General features: G+C 42.5%; 1 protein-coding gene across 4 annotated transcripts in view; it reads right to left on the bottom strand.

Moving 5' to 3' along the window:
* The window catches only part of raly (RALY heterogeneous nuclear ribonucleoprotein), a 179599-nt gene that overhangs the window by 14135 nt on the left and 145972 nt on the right, over positions 1-19492 (bottom strand). For 3 of the 4 annotated variants that reach the window (XM_023983944.1, XM_070438373.1, XM_070438357.1), the window contains 2 exons: positions 10607-10755; positions 10218-10262 (listed from right to left, as the gene is read on the bottom strand). In XM_023983944.1, the coding sequence (XP_023839712.1) occupies positions 10221-10262; positions 10607-10755 (191 nt within the window). In that variant the 3' untranslated portion in view covers positions 10218-10220. Of the gene's footprint in view, positions 1-10213; positions 10263-10606; positions 10756-19492 lie in introns of all 4 variants that reach the window. The other variant, XM_070438344.1, reaches the window with a different exon arrangement.

The raw sequence follows: 19492 nt of genomic DNA, 5'->3' as shown, positions 1-19492 counted from the left end.
ATCTCATCACCACCTCTGTCGTGTACCAGTTCGCGCGACCCTGGCCTGAAATTTACCCTCAACTCAGAGGTCAGGTCTTTGTCTTACGGGTCTTAGATCCGTCCGTGCACGGTTTTCAGCAGTTTCCTGGTACGACAGAGGTAGGTTTTGAGTTCCGCCTCGAAGGACCAATTGATGAAGAGAATTTCTTTCCTAAATGTTCATTAACCAATTTAATTATACAAAGCAAACACTCTGTCCGTTTCTAAGAATGTAAGATCCTTATTTGCATAAAATAGACATAGACCCGTATCCAAATTAATCAATAGTGTTAGTCTCGAGAAATCTCTGACGTGCATATACAAAACCGTTATTTTTATCCCTTCTATTACTAACGCACATACATACACACAAATCTGGATTATCTCCTGAAGCCTTTTACCACAGTTTATTACCACTTAGCTGACAGTTCCAGCCCCCCCCCCCCCCCCCAGATATGGAAAACCTGGAGGGGGCTCTCCCTGTCTTCTCTTATCTTCACAGAGTTATAGCTGGGTCGGTTCAAACATAGTTAATTATCCACAGAGTTTTCTTTAGGCACACACACAGACATTCCTTTCTACCCCCTTACATGCTACCTAACAAATAATACTAATGATTAAGTTTCTGGGTAGAATTATTTAATCATTTATCTTAACCGTTGATAAAATATTCTAACAGTGTTAAAACTATTAAATATTAAGGCATTAGACCTCTCTCTTAAAGCCTTCATTGTTTCTAGCAAGCTACTAAGAGAGGCCATCCATACTTTCTTAGAAAAAAAGGGTTCCAAAGGGGTTCTTTGGCTGTCCCTGTAGTAGAAAACAATTTTGGTTCCATGTAGAAAGAACCATGTAGAAAGACAAATTTCCTTTATATAAAAATCCCCATAACATGAACATTAAATGAAAGAAACCGGTATTCAAGGCACCATCAGTAGCCTATATTTTCTATTTAGCAAAAGTGGGCTAAATTTACTTCAAAGAAAAAACAATAATAGCAATTTTCTTATCATCCACTCAACTGAAATATTTTTAAAATATAATTGGATTGAAATACAATAAATAAAGTGCAAAAATCTATTAATCAAAAACAAACTTTGTTTAAGGGAAGTAACATGCAGTGAAAACAAATATTAAACTTTAACTTTAAACTTGAACTGAGTAAAAACTCTAAATATGTGATTGCACAGTAATGTTCACTTGTTTGAGGTTGAGGGTGATACTTGGTGGTGTCCCATCTTTTCCACAAGTTCATCAATGTTCGGGTAAGGCTCTGAGCTGAGGAAATCCTCAGAATTGAATGGAGGTGTTCAGCAGTAAGTCGACTTCTGTGTGATGTTTTGTTCAGGTTCATCAAAGAAAACAGTTGTTCACACAGGTATGTGCTGCCAAACATAGACAACGTTTGAGCAGCCTGGATGCGCAGCTGGGCATTGTGTCGGGGAGAAACGGCGAACTCCGCAGCACCCACTGCCGCATATTTTGCCCTCAGTGCATCATTGCATTGGAGGTCAATCAACTCCATTTGGAGGTTTGGTGGTGAGCTTTCCACGTCAACAGCAAATGGGTTACCGAGCAGTTCCAACCTGCTTTTTTGTGCTCAAAGTCAGCAAATCGGCGTCGAAAGTCAGCGGCAAGCATACCTATTTTATCAGCCAACTGTGCGCTCGGGAACGCACTGGTAGAGAGCTCACCGTTGCATTGTGGGAAATGTAGTATTGGTGGCGTGTAAAAGATCTGCGGGCTGCCGGCTTGCTGCGGTCTGCGGGCCGTTCTAATAATAAACAAGATCATCCCAGGGGCCGTAAAAAACCTTCTCGCGGGCCGGATGTTGCCCGCGGGCCTTGACTCTGACATATATGGTATAAAGGGATCGAGAGACAGGCGCAGGAATGCGTAATAGGGTTTTTTAATTGACTCAAATTACAGTGTGCCATGTTTGTAGATCAAACAAGCACGTATACAAAACACAGGGTTGAAACCAAAACAAAAAGAGTGAGGAGTACCTCAAATAAATAACACAAGCGCACAATGATACACACGGGACGAGACCCGTAATCATCTGCGCAATACACGCGGCACGAAAGCCAAAACACAGCACAGGTACTCACACGACAACGGACATTGGAACAATAATTGACAACCCCAATTGTGAACCAAAGGGCACATTTATACAATTACAATCAGGGAGAATATGGGGACCTGGTGTGCGTAATGACACAGTTCCTGAAGGCCGCGACGCACCGAAACTGGTGCACGGAATGAGCAACATTACCGGAGGGATCCGTGACATTCCAAGGAGCAAAGCTGTCATCAAGGCAAAGGGGCTGCTTTGAAGAATTGTTTAACACTTTTTTGCTTACTACATGGTTCCATGTGTTATTTCATAGTTGATAGTGTTAGCATTTGAGCTAGCCACACGTTTCTTTCACAGAAACATATTGCACAAACACAGTCCTTACGAAGTTATGCCCCGAATGTAACCAGTTTGATTTTGGATGCAATGTTCAGACATTCACAAGAAGTCGCTACAGCATACACAATCATCAAACCGAAAATGTAGGCTACATTAGTCCTAGTGCTAACTGAGGAAAGATTGACGTAACACAAGCAGTCATATTTAAGATAACTCGGCTGTCAGAAAACCACAAAATAAATTAGCTGAAAGCAATTACATTTATAATTAATCACATTGCGGGTGAGCTCACTATTGATCAAAATAATTGATTAAACACTTCTAGAAATCAAAAGTAAGCTGACGATTAGTTGTTTATGCGCGCCACCATGTTTTTTATTTTCGTGTCAACCAAAGATAAGAGACAAGATGAGTTTGGTTTGTTTGCTGAATGCATGTTGAAGGAGTTGTGTTCGTCTACGATAATTACTTCCCTTCATTCACTTCCGGAAGTTTACCTTCACCTCATTATAACATCTTTGTCTGACAGACGTTACGTGACAACAAGAATGCAGTGTATAATATCAACAAACATGGTGCACACATAGCTTAGCATTAGCTCATTATTAACAGTAGAACCTTCAAAAAAGCATTTTACACACATCATATTGTCCATGTAATCTATGCAATAATTGAAATGCATTACTCGTCACCAGCACTTGAGTGCTACAGTAGAAACGACAACACGATATACAGAAAATAAGTACAGAACGACAGGAAGGTACAGGAATGACAAGAGGCACACATGCCCAAAGTTATTATTTGTAAGGAAAACAACAAGGCAGGCAATGCGAGCGCCAGTTAGAAAAAGTGCCAATTCGTGCAAGACTGCACAAACGTCTGCATACTTGTCACGTTCCTGACCTTGTTTTCCTTTTGTATAGTTGTGTTTAGTGGGTCAGGACGTGAGCTGGGTGGGCAGTCTGTGTTGTTTGTTCTATGTTAAGTGTCATTTGTTAATTGACCTTGTATGGTTCTCAATCAGAGGCAGGTGTTTGACGTTTCCTCTGATTGAGAACCATATATAGGTAGGTTGTTTCACATTGTTTGTTGTGGTGGTGTCTCCTGTGTCTGTATGTTCGTACCAACGGGGACTGTATCGTTTGTTTGTAGTCTATACCTGTTCGTGCGTTCTTCGTTATATGTAAGTTCTCAAGTCCAGGTCTGTCTACATCGTTTATTTGTTTTGTATTTCTCTAGTGTTATTCGTGTTTCGTCATTTTCATTTAATAAATTATGTCTACCTTCAACGCTGCGCTTGGTCCAATCCCTACTCCTCTCTTCAGACGAAGAGGAGGAGAACGACCGTTACAGAACCACCCACCAAAAAGGATCAAGCAGCGTGAGAGGAACAGCAGCAGCGGCCAAAAAAACAGGACTCGTTGACTTGGAGGAGATTCTGGACGGAAAGGGACCCTGGGCACAGCCAGGAGAATATCGTCGTCCCAAAGTGAGCTGGAGGCAGCAAAGCAGAGAGGCGGCGATATGAGGAGGCAGCACGTAAGCGAGCTGAAACCCGAAGAGAAACCCCAAAAATTTCTTGGGGGAGGCTAAAAGGGAGTGTGGCGAAGTCAGGTAGGAGACCTGCGCCACTCCCTGTACTTACCGTGGAGAGCGAGAGTACGGGCAGACACCTGTTATGCGGTAAACGCACGGTGTCTCCTGTACGTGTGCATAGCCGGTGCGGTACATACCAGCTCCTCGTATCGGCCGGGCTAATTGAGTATTGAGCCAGGTGCCATGAAGCCGGCTCAACGCGTCTGGTCTCCAGTGCGTCTCCTCGGGCCGGCTTACATGGCACCAGCCTTACGCAGTTGGTTCCCCGCGTTCGCCTACATAGCCCAGTGCGGGTTATTCCCCCTCCCCGCAACTGGTCGGGCATACGGGGGAGAATACAACCAGGTAAGTATGGGCTAGGCGCACTGCTCAAGGGAGCCAGTACGCCTGCACGGTCCGCGTATTTCGCGACCACCTCCCCGCCACAGCCCCAGTACACCCAGTGGCTTACACCACGCACCAGGCTTCCTGTGCGTCTCCAGAGCCCTGTTCCTCCTCCACGCACTAGCCCTATGTGCGTGTCTTCAGCCCGCGTACCACCAGTTCCGGCCACACCGCACCAAGCCCCTGTGCGTCTCCAGAGCCTGTTCCTCCTCCACGCACTAGCCCTGCTGGTGCGTTTCTCCAGCCCCATTTTACCACAGTGCCGTTACACACACGCACCAAGCCCCTGTGCGGTCCTGTTGCCTGTTTCCCGCGCACTAGCCTGATGGTGCGTGTCCTTAGCCTCTTGTACCTCCAGTTCCGGTTACCACGCACCAGCCTACAGTGCGCCTCAGCCGGCCAGAGTCTGCCGTCTTGCCCGAGCGGCGCCTGAAACTGCCCGTCTGATCTCTCTCTTTTTTTTGAGATCCAAAATACATTGCTTTTCCCAGTCTAAAGAAAAGGTTGGTAGTCTTTATTCTCGTATTTGGGGGGAATGTTTTAAGATATCTTTGATTTGRTATTCTAAAAATGCTTAGAATTGTTCAATGATAAGAGCTTGGGTATTCCAAACAGATACACTAGGAGGGTTTGCTTTGTGATCAAACAAAAATCGATAGGAGGCAGGTCCGAAATGACCTGAGGTAAGGTGCGCTACCATAAATAAAACTACGCTTAATTATAGGAATGATTAAGAAGGGATATAGTCGGTGTTGTTAGATAGGACGGTCGTTTTGTACAAAAAGGACTGCCCAAAATTCAAAACACCTACCTAAAATAAAGTTCTGAGACCTAAATAGTCTATCGGTATATGGGAAGAAGTCCGGGACTATGATCAGTAGCGATAGATATATTAAAACAGGTGATGATATAAACTAGGCTTGGTGAGAAAGGAAGGTAATTCTAGGCGAACCAAATAACGTAACCTATTCAATACTAAAATAAATTAATATCCAAAATAGGAGGAGAGGGAAGCCTAAATATAGCGGTGTGAGATACGAGGTATTAACGCCAAAAGGTTCCAAAAAACAACAGAGAAATAGGCTGTTAACCAGGGCTTTACGACTTCTGTAAAATAGCTTATAGTTGTATACTGGTGAGATCTAATGTCCAATCGAAAATCACCTCTAGATAAAGTTTCCAGAAAGGAGAAATACACACACCATAGAGTGTGAGAAGATATCAGAGTTTTAAAAAGCACACATAGAATAATAATTTGCGTGTGAGATAGATATATCGATCATAATATAAGCACACGCACATAGGGAGTAGAGACATACACATTAATTGTGAGACACCTATAGATAAAAAAAAAAATACAATTTTACAGTGGGCTGTAGACCGAGAGAGAGCGGACAGACAGGAGATGAATATTTCTTGCTACTCTTGGGGAAATGGCAGGAAAGAGCAGGAAATATTTTTAAAAGGAAGGGAGAAAGTCGAGCATTTAAGTATTTATAACATAATCCAGGCCAACAGGACAGGGATAAATTACATTTGTGTTGATTCCGAATTATGGGGAACACAGAGATAACCTTAATCAACCTATGTAATTACTTTGGAGAGGGCCACCATAGACAGGTAATTTTTCCAAAATCTATGAGTTCAGACAGTAATACACTTAGTCAAGATTTGGCAACCACCCATATAATTGACAAACAGGAGAAAGGAGGAGCCCTCCCCGCACTGCTAAAACCTTGAAGGTTTGGGAGCAGAGAGGAGAAGGTGGGGTAGGGGGGCCAGGAAATCAGCAAGATAGGAGTGACACAGACTGGGTCACGGTTACTGAGGGGAGACAAAGATGGAATTAAAACTTAGTTGGTTTCAGGAACTAAGGGGCAGCACAGATAACTGCCCCTTAGTGGCTTCAGGAGATAATCCAGATTTGTGTGTATGTATGTGTGTTAGTAATAGAAGGGATAAAAATAATGGTTTTGTATATGCACGTCAGAGATCTCTCGAGAATAAACACTATTGATTAATTTGGACACGGGTCTATGTCTATTTTATGCAAATAAGGATCTTACATATTCTTAGAAACGGACAGAGTGTTTGCTTTGTATAATTAAATTGGTTAATGAACATTTAGGAAARAAATTCCTTCATCAAACACTCAACTCATGTTCGTTATATAAATATACTTGTTTTCCATTCCAAATAAAGAGATTTTTTTCGCGCATGATTTGAAAAAGGATTCTCCTGGAGTCTGTAGCCTTGAATAAATATTTAAACTGTGATATCACTTGAGAATTTATCAGGGTCATCTTCCCGTAAATGGATAGGTGTTTCCCTCTCCAAGGTTTCAAGACTATCTATGTTGCTAAGTTTTCGATAAAATATCATATTTGTAAGATCGCTAAACTTTTCTGGGATATGTTCACCAAGTACATCGACTTCACCATCTGCCCAGTTAATCAGGAGATCACATGGCAATTTAAAGTTTGACTCTTTTAGAGACCCAATCTGTAATATAGTAGTACACTTATCATAGTTGGGTTTTAGTTGAGAGAAACAGGAGAAATTATCCAGGTACTCAATGAGGCTCTTCAAGGTTGAAGATTGAGGACTCGAGAACTTGAATCATCGGCATACATTGATACTTTTGTCTCTAATCCCTTCATTTTGTGTTAACATTAGATCAGATTTTTAAAGCTAACAGTTCAATAGCCATAATAAATAGGTTATGGTGACATGGGGAAACCTTGTTTTACGCCTCTTTACAATTCAAAGTTCTCTGAGAAGTAACCATTATTTATTATTTTACATAAAGGAGTGTTGTATGCAACTTTTACCAATCTTATGAGAGATTCTCCTAAATTTAAAATATCCTGGCTCTTATAAACAGATTCTAGATGTACTGTATCAAATGCTGTCAAAGCTACAAAGATTATCCCCGTTTTCCCTGCATTCTCAAAGTTGTCCATTATTTCTAGTAATAACAGTAATAATACATTACAATTCTATAGTGCTTTTCATAGAATATCTTCCTTTTAAGAATCCCGTCTGATCGTGATGAATACTGTCTGGTAGGGCCTTTTTTTATTCTATGAGCAATAGATTTTAGGCCAATATTWGTCTCAACAATGAAGGGTGAATTACCTCTAGGGTTAAAAACTGAGGCAAAGGAACACACAGAACACACATGAAAAGACAGTGGTTCAACACAGTATGCCATCAGTACGGTGTGAAAAATCCAGCTAGGCTCCATTCATACAGTACATTAGCTTTAGTTTTGAATAATAAGAACTGTAGCATTCATCTGTGCAACACACTAAGGCATTAATATATGCCGGTTTTAAACAACATTATTAGCCTTTCCTGTATGCGTATATATGGAACAAAGTAGGCTTTGGGAAACGCCCACTCCAAGAGAATTCAAACACGGGCCTTGAGGTCCGCAATACTAGTGTTCCCCCTACCATTATGTAGGTAGAGCAGGCCTGCCATGCTCGGTTGCCCTCCGCCTCAAAGAGTTTGATTTCAGTCCATTCACTCAGTCCCTSATTAGAGGGTAAGGATKAAAAATCAACAGTGCTGTGGCTCACATACACTCTTAGAAAAAAAGGTGCAATCCAGAACATAAAGGGGTTCTTCGGCTGTCCCCATAAGATAACCCTTTTTGGTTCCAGGTAAAATCCTTTTGGGTTCTATGTAGAACCCTTTTCAAGGAGACTTCCACCTGGAACCCAAAATGGTTCTACCTCGAACTCAAAAGGCTTATCCTATGGGGACAGTCGAAGCACCCTTTTGGTGAGGTGATATACACTCAGTGGCCAGTTTATTTGGTAAACAACCCCGTTCAAAATGGTTATCTTCTACAGACAGTGAGTCACGTGGCTTGCAGACAGGCATCTAGGCATTCAGTTACTGTTCAACTGAACGTTAGAATGGGCAAAACAAGTGACCTAAGCGACTTTGAGAGTGGTATGATCATCGGTTTCAAATACAACAGGTGTAAACCTTACCGTGAAATGCTTACTTACAAGCCCTTAACCAACAGTGCAGTTCAAGAGCCGATTCCAGTATCTCAAATGGCCAGCTACCTGGGCTTTTCACCACACGACAATGTCTAGGGTTTACCGAGAATGGTGCGACAAACAGCAGCAGTGTCGTTGTAGCTCGTTGATGAGAGGTCGACGGAGAATAGCAAGAATCATGCGGGCCACAAACAAGACATAATGGCGCATTACAACGGTGGTGTGCATAACGGGATATCGGAAAGCACAACTATTCATTCCTTGTCAYGGATGGGCTATTGCAGCAGATGACCCACCAAGTTTCCACTCCTATAAGCTAAAAACAAGAAGAAGCGGCTCCAGTGGGCACGCGATCACGAACACTGGACAATTCAGGAGTTGAAAAACATTGCCTGGTTCGACGAATCACGGTTCCTGTTGCGTTATGCTGATGTCAACGGTACAGGCTGGTAGGGGTGATGTTTTCCTGGCACAAGTTGTGTCCCATGATACCAATTGAGCAATGTGTCCATGCCCCAAATAATTCAGACTGTTCTGGAGGCAAAGGGGTTCTGACCCAGGACTAGATGGATTTACTGTCCGCTGAGTGTATGTTCTCATTTTATTTCAATGCAGGCTCAGATGTGAATATCTGCAGCCTGCTGTATGAAAACWACCTTCATGAGCCCGATTCAGTCTCCAACGCAAACCCTCTCTGTGAGCGTCAACTTCTAAATAAATAAACATGTGTCCGTCCGAGGCAGCGTGACGAACCGGGGAAATTGGTGTCTGGCACTGTGTTCATTTGGCTTGATTCTCCTGGGCCTCACTCTGTGTTTGCTCAGAGGAGAAATGGGGAAATGTGATCACAGTGGAATCAGAAACAGATTCCTGACACTATGGCGTGATTGTCTTCTGAAAGCCTTGCAATATCGCAGTGGCTGAGGAGGTCTAAACGCGAGAGAAGTTGAGACATTTAATCTTGAACACCAGATTAGAGAAAACAATCGGGATAGTTTCCCTCATTTTGATAACTTTTACCAACTGTTTCAAGTTCAATGTGAGTAATTTCCCACTAGATATCTGTAACTGACATTTTAGCTTAGAGCCAAGTAAGACAGTTTTGTTGTTAACATTTACTACAGTAAATGGGTGATTTGGTCAATTTAATCTGKGATGGTCCTGTTGCATAACAGGTTTTCAAGTGAATAATGTACGTATCCATACATTATCTACAGAATTCTCAGAGAAACCAAACTGATTGAAATCTGCAAACAGTCTATATTTCACTGAATATTGTGCTACAATATTCATGTTTTGGTACTCACAGTTGCTCTTGGAAATATACCAAGAAAGAGGCTTTCGGATGGACATCCAAGTCAGGCCTGTATCTACTCAACCTATTTTTTGGGGTCGATAAATAAGTGGTGGCTGGTTTTCTGCATATTTTAAGTATTATTGCTCACCCGGCTTGCTCACCCGGCTCAGACCTCAATTGTTTACTCGATCTACTTAGCTAGCAAGCTACCCAGACGTKATCCATRTGAGTGCTCTAGCATTTATTAATGTTCCTACATTCAAGTCAATAAAGCACTTTACCATCATTTATATAATGATTGACTAGCTGCCATGCTGTTTGGACCAGGCTGTCTTTCAAAAGCACAGCTATGAATGTGCATCAGAGTAGTTCTGTTCTGACATATTGTCTCATACAAATGCCCGGTGGCCATGCACATTTCAAGTAATTAGTGACAATCGAAAGTTTCTTTGCTTCACTTGAGTATTTCGACATTCAGAACAACTTGCCTTTTATTGCAGGATGGAGTCCATTTCTGATAGGTGGTTGTTTTCCTGTGAAATGACGTGAAGAGAAATGTGAGAGAATTKAATGTAATATCATGCAATAGAACTTATGGTTGAGCAAACATTTGTTCAGACAGCGTGTGATGCCAGTACAATACTGTGCTAAAGGCAAAACACACACATGTCATATGTGACCTTCACACCGCCGCCCACATCCATACTGCCTTCATGCACGGCCACACAAAGGTACATACGCACGGCCACACAAAGGTACATACGCACGGCCACACAAACACACTAACCCCCACCCTTGTAAATATGCTTGCACATGCACACACCACATCAATACAGGCTTCAAGCACACATTCTCGCAAGCACACACACAATCTGACCATGTCGTCATCTTCACACTCATTCTGTGTGACGTCCTCCTCCCCATCCTCCACATCACTGTTATGGGGCTCGTCTACCAGCTCCTCTGTGTCTGAGCATGACTCGTCCTGAAACACCTCACTCTTGTTGTCCTCTGACTTCCGTAGCTCTACACACACACACACACACACACACAGGGCTCTACATTTACATTGTTTTACTTTGAAAGGTTAAGAGCACACCAACATCTTGAAGCACAAGAAAATATATTTTTTTTAATTGATTGAGATATAGCCTATATGAATTCCAGCTACTTCTGAAGTACAGTACATGTTGTGCCCTATAAACAAATATGTAATCATGTAAATACATTTGTTTATTAGAAAAAGCTAAAATGTTGATACAAATCCCTCATTTATGGAATATTAGGTTTCTACATTATATAAAAGTACATTTTTCCTTTCGAGATGCATTACATTGAAAATTGTACACTGTCTCTTTAAGTGTCACGTTTGTGATGACAACATGCTAGAGATCTGTCATTCATTCATTGCTATGATTATTGCTCTCCTGAAGAAGCTATCCCTTTTACTTTCTGTGCCCCCAAATGTTTGAATATACTGGTAAAGTTAGCCGGTTCTTTGCTAGCTAGCTAATGAGGAAACAAACATGACTGAATAGATTTCTTTCTGTCGCACTGGTGCTGCTAGTCCATTCACAATTCACCTGTGGGAACATGGCGGCTCTTAACACCAGAAAACAGAAAGAGCTGGCCACTACTATAAGAGATTGTTCGTGAGGAGATTACCTCTATTCTCAACTTGCAATTAGAACCGGTAAATTAATCACTCGCATTGCTCACTTCTAAAGTGGATGCCTATTCAACTAAAGTGGAAAGTCTGGAGAATGTGGCCAATGCGACAGAGGTGCGACTCCATTTCCCCAGATGTCGGCGGACAGAGAAGGGCGTCATTATGAGTTCCAACCCGACTTTGCTACATAGTGACTTTTATCGTGTTTATCCTTACTTTTTTTTTGTTCAGAAAGTTCATACTATTATCACACATGACAACCAAGCAGTTCTGGACATCAGACAGTTTTCTAACCTCGATTTTGACTTCAAATACGACTCCRCTGTTCCACTATTCATACCGGACCATATTACCTAGTTCCATGGGCTACGGAAACGCTGTGTAGATGTGGGAGACGAGATGGAGTCCTGGTGAAATTGAGGCGAAGAGAAAACCGAACGGCGCTCACCTCCATTTTATTGGCAAATGTCCAAGCACTCAAGACTATGATGGATGAGTTTCGTTTGAGAGTCTCCCATCAGAGACTTGAAAAGCTGCAATATTATGTCTTACTCAGATGTGACTGAATGATGACGCTATGCACTTAGTATTCAGTTTATTCTCCATGCAGCGGCAGGATCGAACGGGCGGCTTCTGGGAATTCGAAAGGAGGTGGAGTGTTTGTTTCATAAATAACARCTGCTTGAAGTGTGAAGGAAATCTCGAGCTTTTGCTCACCTGATATAGAATACCTCATGGTAAACTGCAAACCCTTTTATCTACCAAGAGTTCTCATCCATAATTATCATGGCTGTCTACATCCCTCCACAAGTCAATACAACTCTGGCACTCAAYGAACTGTATGGGTCCATAAATAGAWAACAAGAAACCMCTCTCCCAGAAGCAGCGTTGCTGGTGGGAGGTCGCTTTAATGCGGATAGACTTAAAACTGTCCTACCTCTACCAACACGTCTTCTAATCTAAAACTCTTGACCACTTTTATTCTACCCCACAGAAATGCATACAAKGCCTTCCCTTGTCCTCCCTTTGGCCATGACTCCATTCTCCAGCTTCCTGTTTACAAAGAAAAGCTCAAACAGGAAGCAYCAGTGATGCGCTCAATACGGAAGTGGTCAAATGAAGCAGTTGCGAGTCTACAAGACTGTTCTGCTAATACAAACTGGGATATGTTCCGGGATTCATCCGATAGCATTGAGGCGTTTACTACAACAGTCACGGACTTCATCAATAAGTGCATAGACCATGTCATCCCCACAGTGACTAAGAACATATCCAAACCAAAAAACATGGATTCCAGGCAATATATATCCGCGCTGCGTTAAAGGCTAGAGTTACCACTTACAAGGAAAGGGACATGGACGCATACAAGAAAGCCCACTACGACCTCCGAGACATCAAACATGCAAAAGGACTGTCACGCCCTGGCCTTAGTTATCTTTGTTTTCTTTATTATTTTAGTTAGGTCAGGGTGTGACATGGGGGATGTATGTGTTTTGTATTGTCTAGGGGTTTTGTATGTTTATGGGGCAGTGTGTAGTCTAGGGTTATGTATGTCTATGGTTGCCTAGATTGGTTCTCAATTAGAGACAGCTGTCTATCGTTGTCTCTGATTGGGAACCATATTTAGGCAGCCATATTCATTAGGTAGTTCGTGGGTGATTGTCTATGTCTTTACGTTAGTTGYTTGTGTCTGCACTTTCRTTTTATAGCTTCACGGTCGTTTGTTGTTTTGTATAGTTTGTCAGTGTTCTTCGTTTTGTTTTCGTCTTCAAATAAAAGAAGATGTATAGTTATCACGCTGCGCCTTGGTCCTCCTCTCTTCCACAATGTTACGACGATCGTGACAAGGACAATATAGAAGGAAGGTGTAATCCTATTACACCGGCTCCGACGCTCGTCATATGTGACAGAGCTTGCAGACAATAATGGATTACAAAGGGAAATTAGATAAATGCCCTTTATTCTCGCTTTGAAGAATATAACACTGTGCCTTGCGTGAAAGCCCATGTTTTTCCGGGTGACTGTGTGATCTCGCTCTCCGTGGCCAATGTGAGCAAAAAAAGTTAGATGAACTCGTGGATACAATTTCTATGTCTCTGTGTCCAGTATGAAGGAAGTTAGGGGTAGTTTTGCGAGCCAATGCTAACTGGCGTTAGCACAATRATTTCAAGTCTATGGGTAGTATCAGATACCTACTAAACAAATGTACATGTAAATCTTGGTGGGGAAAACTCCCCAATTTTTCTTTAGATGCATGCCAGCAAAACCACAACACAAAACTAAACAATACATTCATTTCACTATAACGGTGACAAGTGGTGCCCACAAACTGTTAGGGCCTACAYAAATCTGTCCCAACAGCAGAGCTTTATTTTCAGCACCATAGAGTGAATCCTGACCACTGCTACATCTGGCTATCAGTGGAGTCTTGACTGGCAGCGAAACAGTTCATTCAGACTAATTTACTGCCTTTTAGAAAAACATAGCTGATATGGCTGAGTATGTATGTACCCATTAAACAAATGTGGTTTTACTGACAATTGAGATGTACAAACTATAGCATACTGGGACAACGAGCAGATAAGAGGCAATCCGTAATTTCGGCTAAGACATTATTGAGCGAGCTAGATCGGACGTAGTCAATCTAAATATTTGTTCATCACTTTTGAAATGTACAGCGACAGAATTCAGAACATGGGTGGTTCTTACAGTATTCTCCCTGTAGGTGGCATAYAAGCAGACAATGAAAGTTCTTACAATATTTGATGATTACATTTCTCTAAAACAGGCTATAGGCTACATGTGCAACACCAAGTCAGAACAGTTATGAGRGGGAAAGGGACCAAATTATTAGGGTGAGGCACATGGGCTACTAAAAGCTTATTACACAACATACACTTAGTATTACTTTCTTAGCTACAGTATACATATCTCCCTGGCATATTAGAGCATTTATTCAGCAGCATACAAAATATTTTTGGACTCACCTTTTAGTGTAGGGCTCACATGAACAGGCTTTGTCAAAGTCTAGCATTGTCTGGATTTATGGTGCTTTTAAGACAACTGGGAACTCGGTAAAAAAAAAAAATGACGTCAGTGATCGGTGGCAGGTAGCCTAGTGGTTAGTGTTGGGCCAGTAATCAAAAGGTTGCTGGATCGAATCCCCGAGCTGACAAGGTAAAAATCTGTTGTTCTGCCCCTGAGTTCACCCACTGTTCTCCGGGTGCCGAAGACGTGGATGCCGATTTAAGGCAGCCCCCCGCACCTCTGATTCAGAGGGGTTGGGTTAAATGCGGAAGACACATTTCAGTTGAAGGCATTCAGTTGTACAACTGACTAGGTATCCCCCTTTCCCTTCAGGTCGGAGCTCTCGAAAGAGGCCCGAGTTCCCGACTTGGAATTTTGAGTTGGATGACTGTTCAAAACGTATTTTCCCAGTCTGAGCTTCTTTTCAGAGATCCCAGTTGTCTTGAACTCACTGAAGTCTGAGATTTCCCAGTTCCGAGTTTCCAGTTGTTTTGAACACGGCATAATTCATGCTGGATTCACAGCATGGCCAATGTATTCAACCTTTTCTGGCCCATGGCATTTTTAATGTTTATCCTTTTAAACTTGGAARAGAGACCCTTAAACCTAGACWTGGACCACACACCCACTCCACTGAATATCAGGCTAGTGATTGCCTTGCAATGCTTGCAGTTTGCCACTGTCACGGATTCCTTCCAAACCACTCATTGTTGAATTTGCGATTTGCAACTTGTTTATGGCCGATGAGCACCGATACGTTTTATCTATAATTTCTCTTCACTACTAGATTTCAGTAGATTGTGGACTTGATTCATGATGATGACTGCTAGCTTGCTAGCTAAGATTTCGAAAGTATGATGTTGACATGATCAGTCCAATCAAAGCTACGGTAGATGTAACGTGATTTGACAATTTTATCTGTGGCCAATGACCTTGAGCATTCTTGGATGGGCACTTCTAACGTAACTCTATTGCAGCACCCAAGGGGCTTGAATTTGAGCTCTCCCCGTAGATTTTGCAGTGACATATAGTCCCCATGAGTGACAGAACACTCAGCCAATCACGGTGCAATTAGAGAATATTACCAAACCCTACGCTGCGTATTTTTCGCTGGCTGCCCCACCTCCACAGAATGCACTGAGCTAGGCTGAAACACCTGCATTTTGGATCTGACTTACTCAAGAAAGCAAAAAAAGAGACCTCGTTTGTATGCGGCTTTATTAACTCAAAACAGGCATTTTATTTTTTTTTATTATAAAAATGATTAACAAAATAATTTGCTCTGCCCCACCTGCACTGAATGATATCAATATTTGCGCATAAAAGAGCTTCCACCGACATTTTTCGGGTAATTCATTTTACTAACACAAAAAGATCCCACCTGGCATATTTTATTTTGTTGGCAGTTGGAAATTTTCCATCAGGTCAGTCATGACATTTTTTTATCCAACATGTACTTTACTCGCAACAAAAGATTGGATGGAAACCTGTTTGTCACAACCTGATCTGTTTCACCGGTCTTTGTGCTTGTTTCCACTCCCCTCCAGGTGTTGCCCAGCTTCCCCATTATCCCCCAGTGTATTTATACCTGTGTTTTCTGTCTGTTGCCAGTTCGTTTTGTTTCATCAAGCCTACCAGCATTTTCCCCGTGCTCCTGTCTTTCTCTAGTTCCTGTTTTCTAATTTTGACCATTCTGCCTGCCCTGACCCTGTGCCTGCCTGCCGTTCTGTACCTTGTCACGCCACCCTGGATTACTGACCTCTGCCTGCCCTGAGCCTGCCTGCTGTTCTGTACCTTTTGGACTCTGCTCTGGATTACTGACCTCTGCCTGCCCTTGACCTGTCATTTGCCTGCCAGCCGGTTTTGTAATAAACTTTTACTTCGAAACTGTCTGCATCTGGATCTTCTGAGTTGTGACAGTTTTAGAGACACTAATAAATAGGTTGAATGGTTCAGCAACATGTGCAGTAAATGCTAACACAGCGTTGGTGATGAAAGGTACATAATGCATTTATTGTCATCTCCCTATCAGGCGACTGCATGCCRTGACATGGGCTTGGTTGGTGAAACATCTTCAAGCTGCCTGACTGAATACTGGGGCCTTCAGTGCTAACAGAAGCAAGGACCTTACCTGGGAGCACAGCAACAGTTTMTCACAGCCATTCTGTCAACATGTATTGTATGTACCACTCAAATTCATACAAAGTACTACAGGCAAAAGCCCAGACTTATATTCACTTTGTCCATTTGACCCATTCTTAAATCTTGACTGGAATAATATACAGTATGTTTTAGTTTACACGCCTGTGTGATGTGTCTGGTGTAAATTAATGAAAAGGAATTCACCCTGGACATGAGAATGGCATTGATGTGAGACCTTTTCAATCATAAGCTCTAAGTGATGTCTTGATGTTGAAGTTAGCACAGAAGTAAAAAAAAGAGCCTAACGTGCCAAACATGCAATGAAAAAGTTATTGTTTGTAATCTAACACTTGAGTTAAATAAATGTTAAAAAATTAATGATTTGTTTATACAAAACTTTATTGCATTGGTCATCCCCAAAATGTGGCCATTGAAAGTGTTAGTTGCATCCTTCCTCAGGGAACTGTCTGCGGATAGCTGACAACAGGGTGGCAGGTTTTTTGATGCACTGCTCTAGAGTTCTATAGCCCAGCAGACTCACCTGGGGATAGGGGCATGGACACATGCTAGTTCTTTATAAAAGCCTGGGATACTTTTACAGAGATGAGAGAGCATGCGTTTGAGTGAGTATATTAAATCCAATCCAACCAGTGGCCCTGGATAATATGCTGTGCAATCACACAGGCAGACTGCCATAGCGAAGAAACGTCCCTTTTTCAGGACCACGTCTTTCAAAGATAATTCGTAAAAATCCAAATAACTTCACAGATCTTTATTGGAAAGGGTTTAAATACTGTTTCCCATGCTTGTTCAATGAACCATAAACAATTAATGAACATGCAAATGTGGAACGGTCGTTAACTTCTTATAGCTGCAGGGTGTTGTAACTTTAATGGGTTACAGCGTTAATGTTTAAGTTAATTCATCGAGCTCTATCTAAAGATATTTGTAATTATATTAGAATTTGTGTGTTGGAGATTGAGAGAACTACATACATATTTTGTACTGGTTAGTATTGAATTAGGCTTTTGACTGCAAGTTCCAGAATGCCTTGCGACAGGAATTAGAGGGCGAACGCGCTAGTTAAGTGCAATTGACAGGTGATTATTTTAAATCCTTTCCGCTAGCAACTCATTATTCATTGTTCTGTAGAATCTAAAGTTTGTAAATTTAACGTGAACAAGTATTATTACTAAAAGAAGCTTTCATATCAAACCCGACGTCCCGAGTCATTACTTTAAAGATAGTTAATCTAAAATTTGGTGCCGAAACCTGGGAAAAGTATGAGCTGCGACGAGGAACGTCGGCATGAAACCGAAAGAACGAGACGAAAGCGGGGTACCATTCGAGGTGCCACAACACGGATTTTGAATCAGATTGACGTGGAAATAACCCAGTCAAATCCGGGAAGACATTGATCTGCAGCCATTGCATGATACTATTACAAGAGCGCAAAGGCCCTATACACCATAAACCTGTAAAATCCTGGATATTGGTATGAATATAACAAGATTCAACAACTGAGACAAACTGAGTCCACAGACATGTGACTAACAGAAATGGAAATAATGTGTCCCTGAACAAAGGGGGTCAAAATCAAAAAGTAACAGTCCGTATCTGGTGTGGCCACCAGCTGCATGAAGTACTGCAGTGCATCTCCTCATGTACTGCACCAGATTTGCCAGTTCTGGCTGTGAGATGTTACCCTACTCTACCACCAAGGCACCTGCAAGTTCCCAGACATTTCTGGGGGAATGGCCCTAGCCCTCACCCTCCGATCCAACAGGTCCCAGACGTGCTCAATGGGATTGAGATCCGGGCTCTTTGCTGGCTATGGCAGAACACTGCCATTCCTGTCTTGCAGAAATCACGCACAGAACGAGCAGTATGGCTGGTGGCATTGTCATGCTGGAGGGTCATGTCAGGATGAGCCTGCAGGAAGGGTACTACAGCGTTGAGATTGCCTGCAATGACAACAAGCTCAGTCCGACGATGCTCTGACACTGACCCAGACCATGACTGACCCTCCACCTCCAAATCGACCCCGCTCCAGACTACAGGCCTCGGTGTAACGCTCATTCCTTTGACGATAAACGAGAATCCGACCATCACCCTGATGAGACAAAACCGTGACTTGTCATTGAAGAGCACTTTTTGCCAGTCCTGTCTGGTCCAACGACGGTGGGTTTGTGCCCATAGGTGACGTTGTTGCCGGTGATGTCTGGTGGTGACCTGCCTTACAACAGGCCTACAAACCCTCAGTCCAGCCTCTCTCAGCCTATTGCGGACAGTCTGAGCACTGATGGAGGGATTGTGCGTTCCTGGTGTAACTCGGGCAGTTGTTGTTGCCATCCTGTACTGTCCCGCAGGTGTGATGTTCGGATGTACCGATCCTGTGCAGGTGTTGTTACACGTGGTCTGCCACTGCGAGGACGATCAGCTGTATGTCTGTCTCCTGTAGTGCTGTCTTAGGCGTCTCACAGTACGGACATTGCAATTTATTACCCTGGCCACATCTGCCGTCCTCATGCCTCCTTGCAGCACGCCTAAGGCACGTTCCCGCAGATGAGCAGGGACCCTGGGCATCTTTCTTTGTTTTTCAGAGTCAGTAGAAAGGCCTCTTTAGTGTCCTAAGTTTTCATAACTGTGACCTTGTGTACCATCTGTAAGCTGTTAGTGTCTTAATGCAACGCTGTCAGATTTCAAAAAGCTTTACGGCAAAACACATATTTAATAATCTGAAAACAGCGTTCAACCACAAAAGCAAGCCATACCTTTACCCGCCAAATTGTGCAGTCAACAAAACTCATAAAAGCATTAGAAATCTTCACTTACCTTTGCTGATCTTCGTCGGAATGCACTCCCAGGACTCCCACTTCCACAAGAAATGTTTGTTTTGTTAGGTAATGTCCTCATTTTTGTCCA

Source organism: Salvelinus sp. IW2-2015, linkage group LG1 (assembly GCF_002910315.2).
Source record: "Salvelinus sp. IW2-2015 linkage group LG1, ASM291031v2, whole genome shotgun sequence".
Classification (NCBI taxonomy): domain Eukaryota; kingdom Metazoa; phylum Chordata; class Actinopteri; order Salmoniformes; family Salmonidae; genus Salvelinus; species Salvelinus sp. IW2-2015.
The sequence above is the reverse complement of the archived record's forward strand: the minus strand, read 5'-3'. Positions and strand labels throughout refer to the sequence as shown.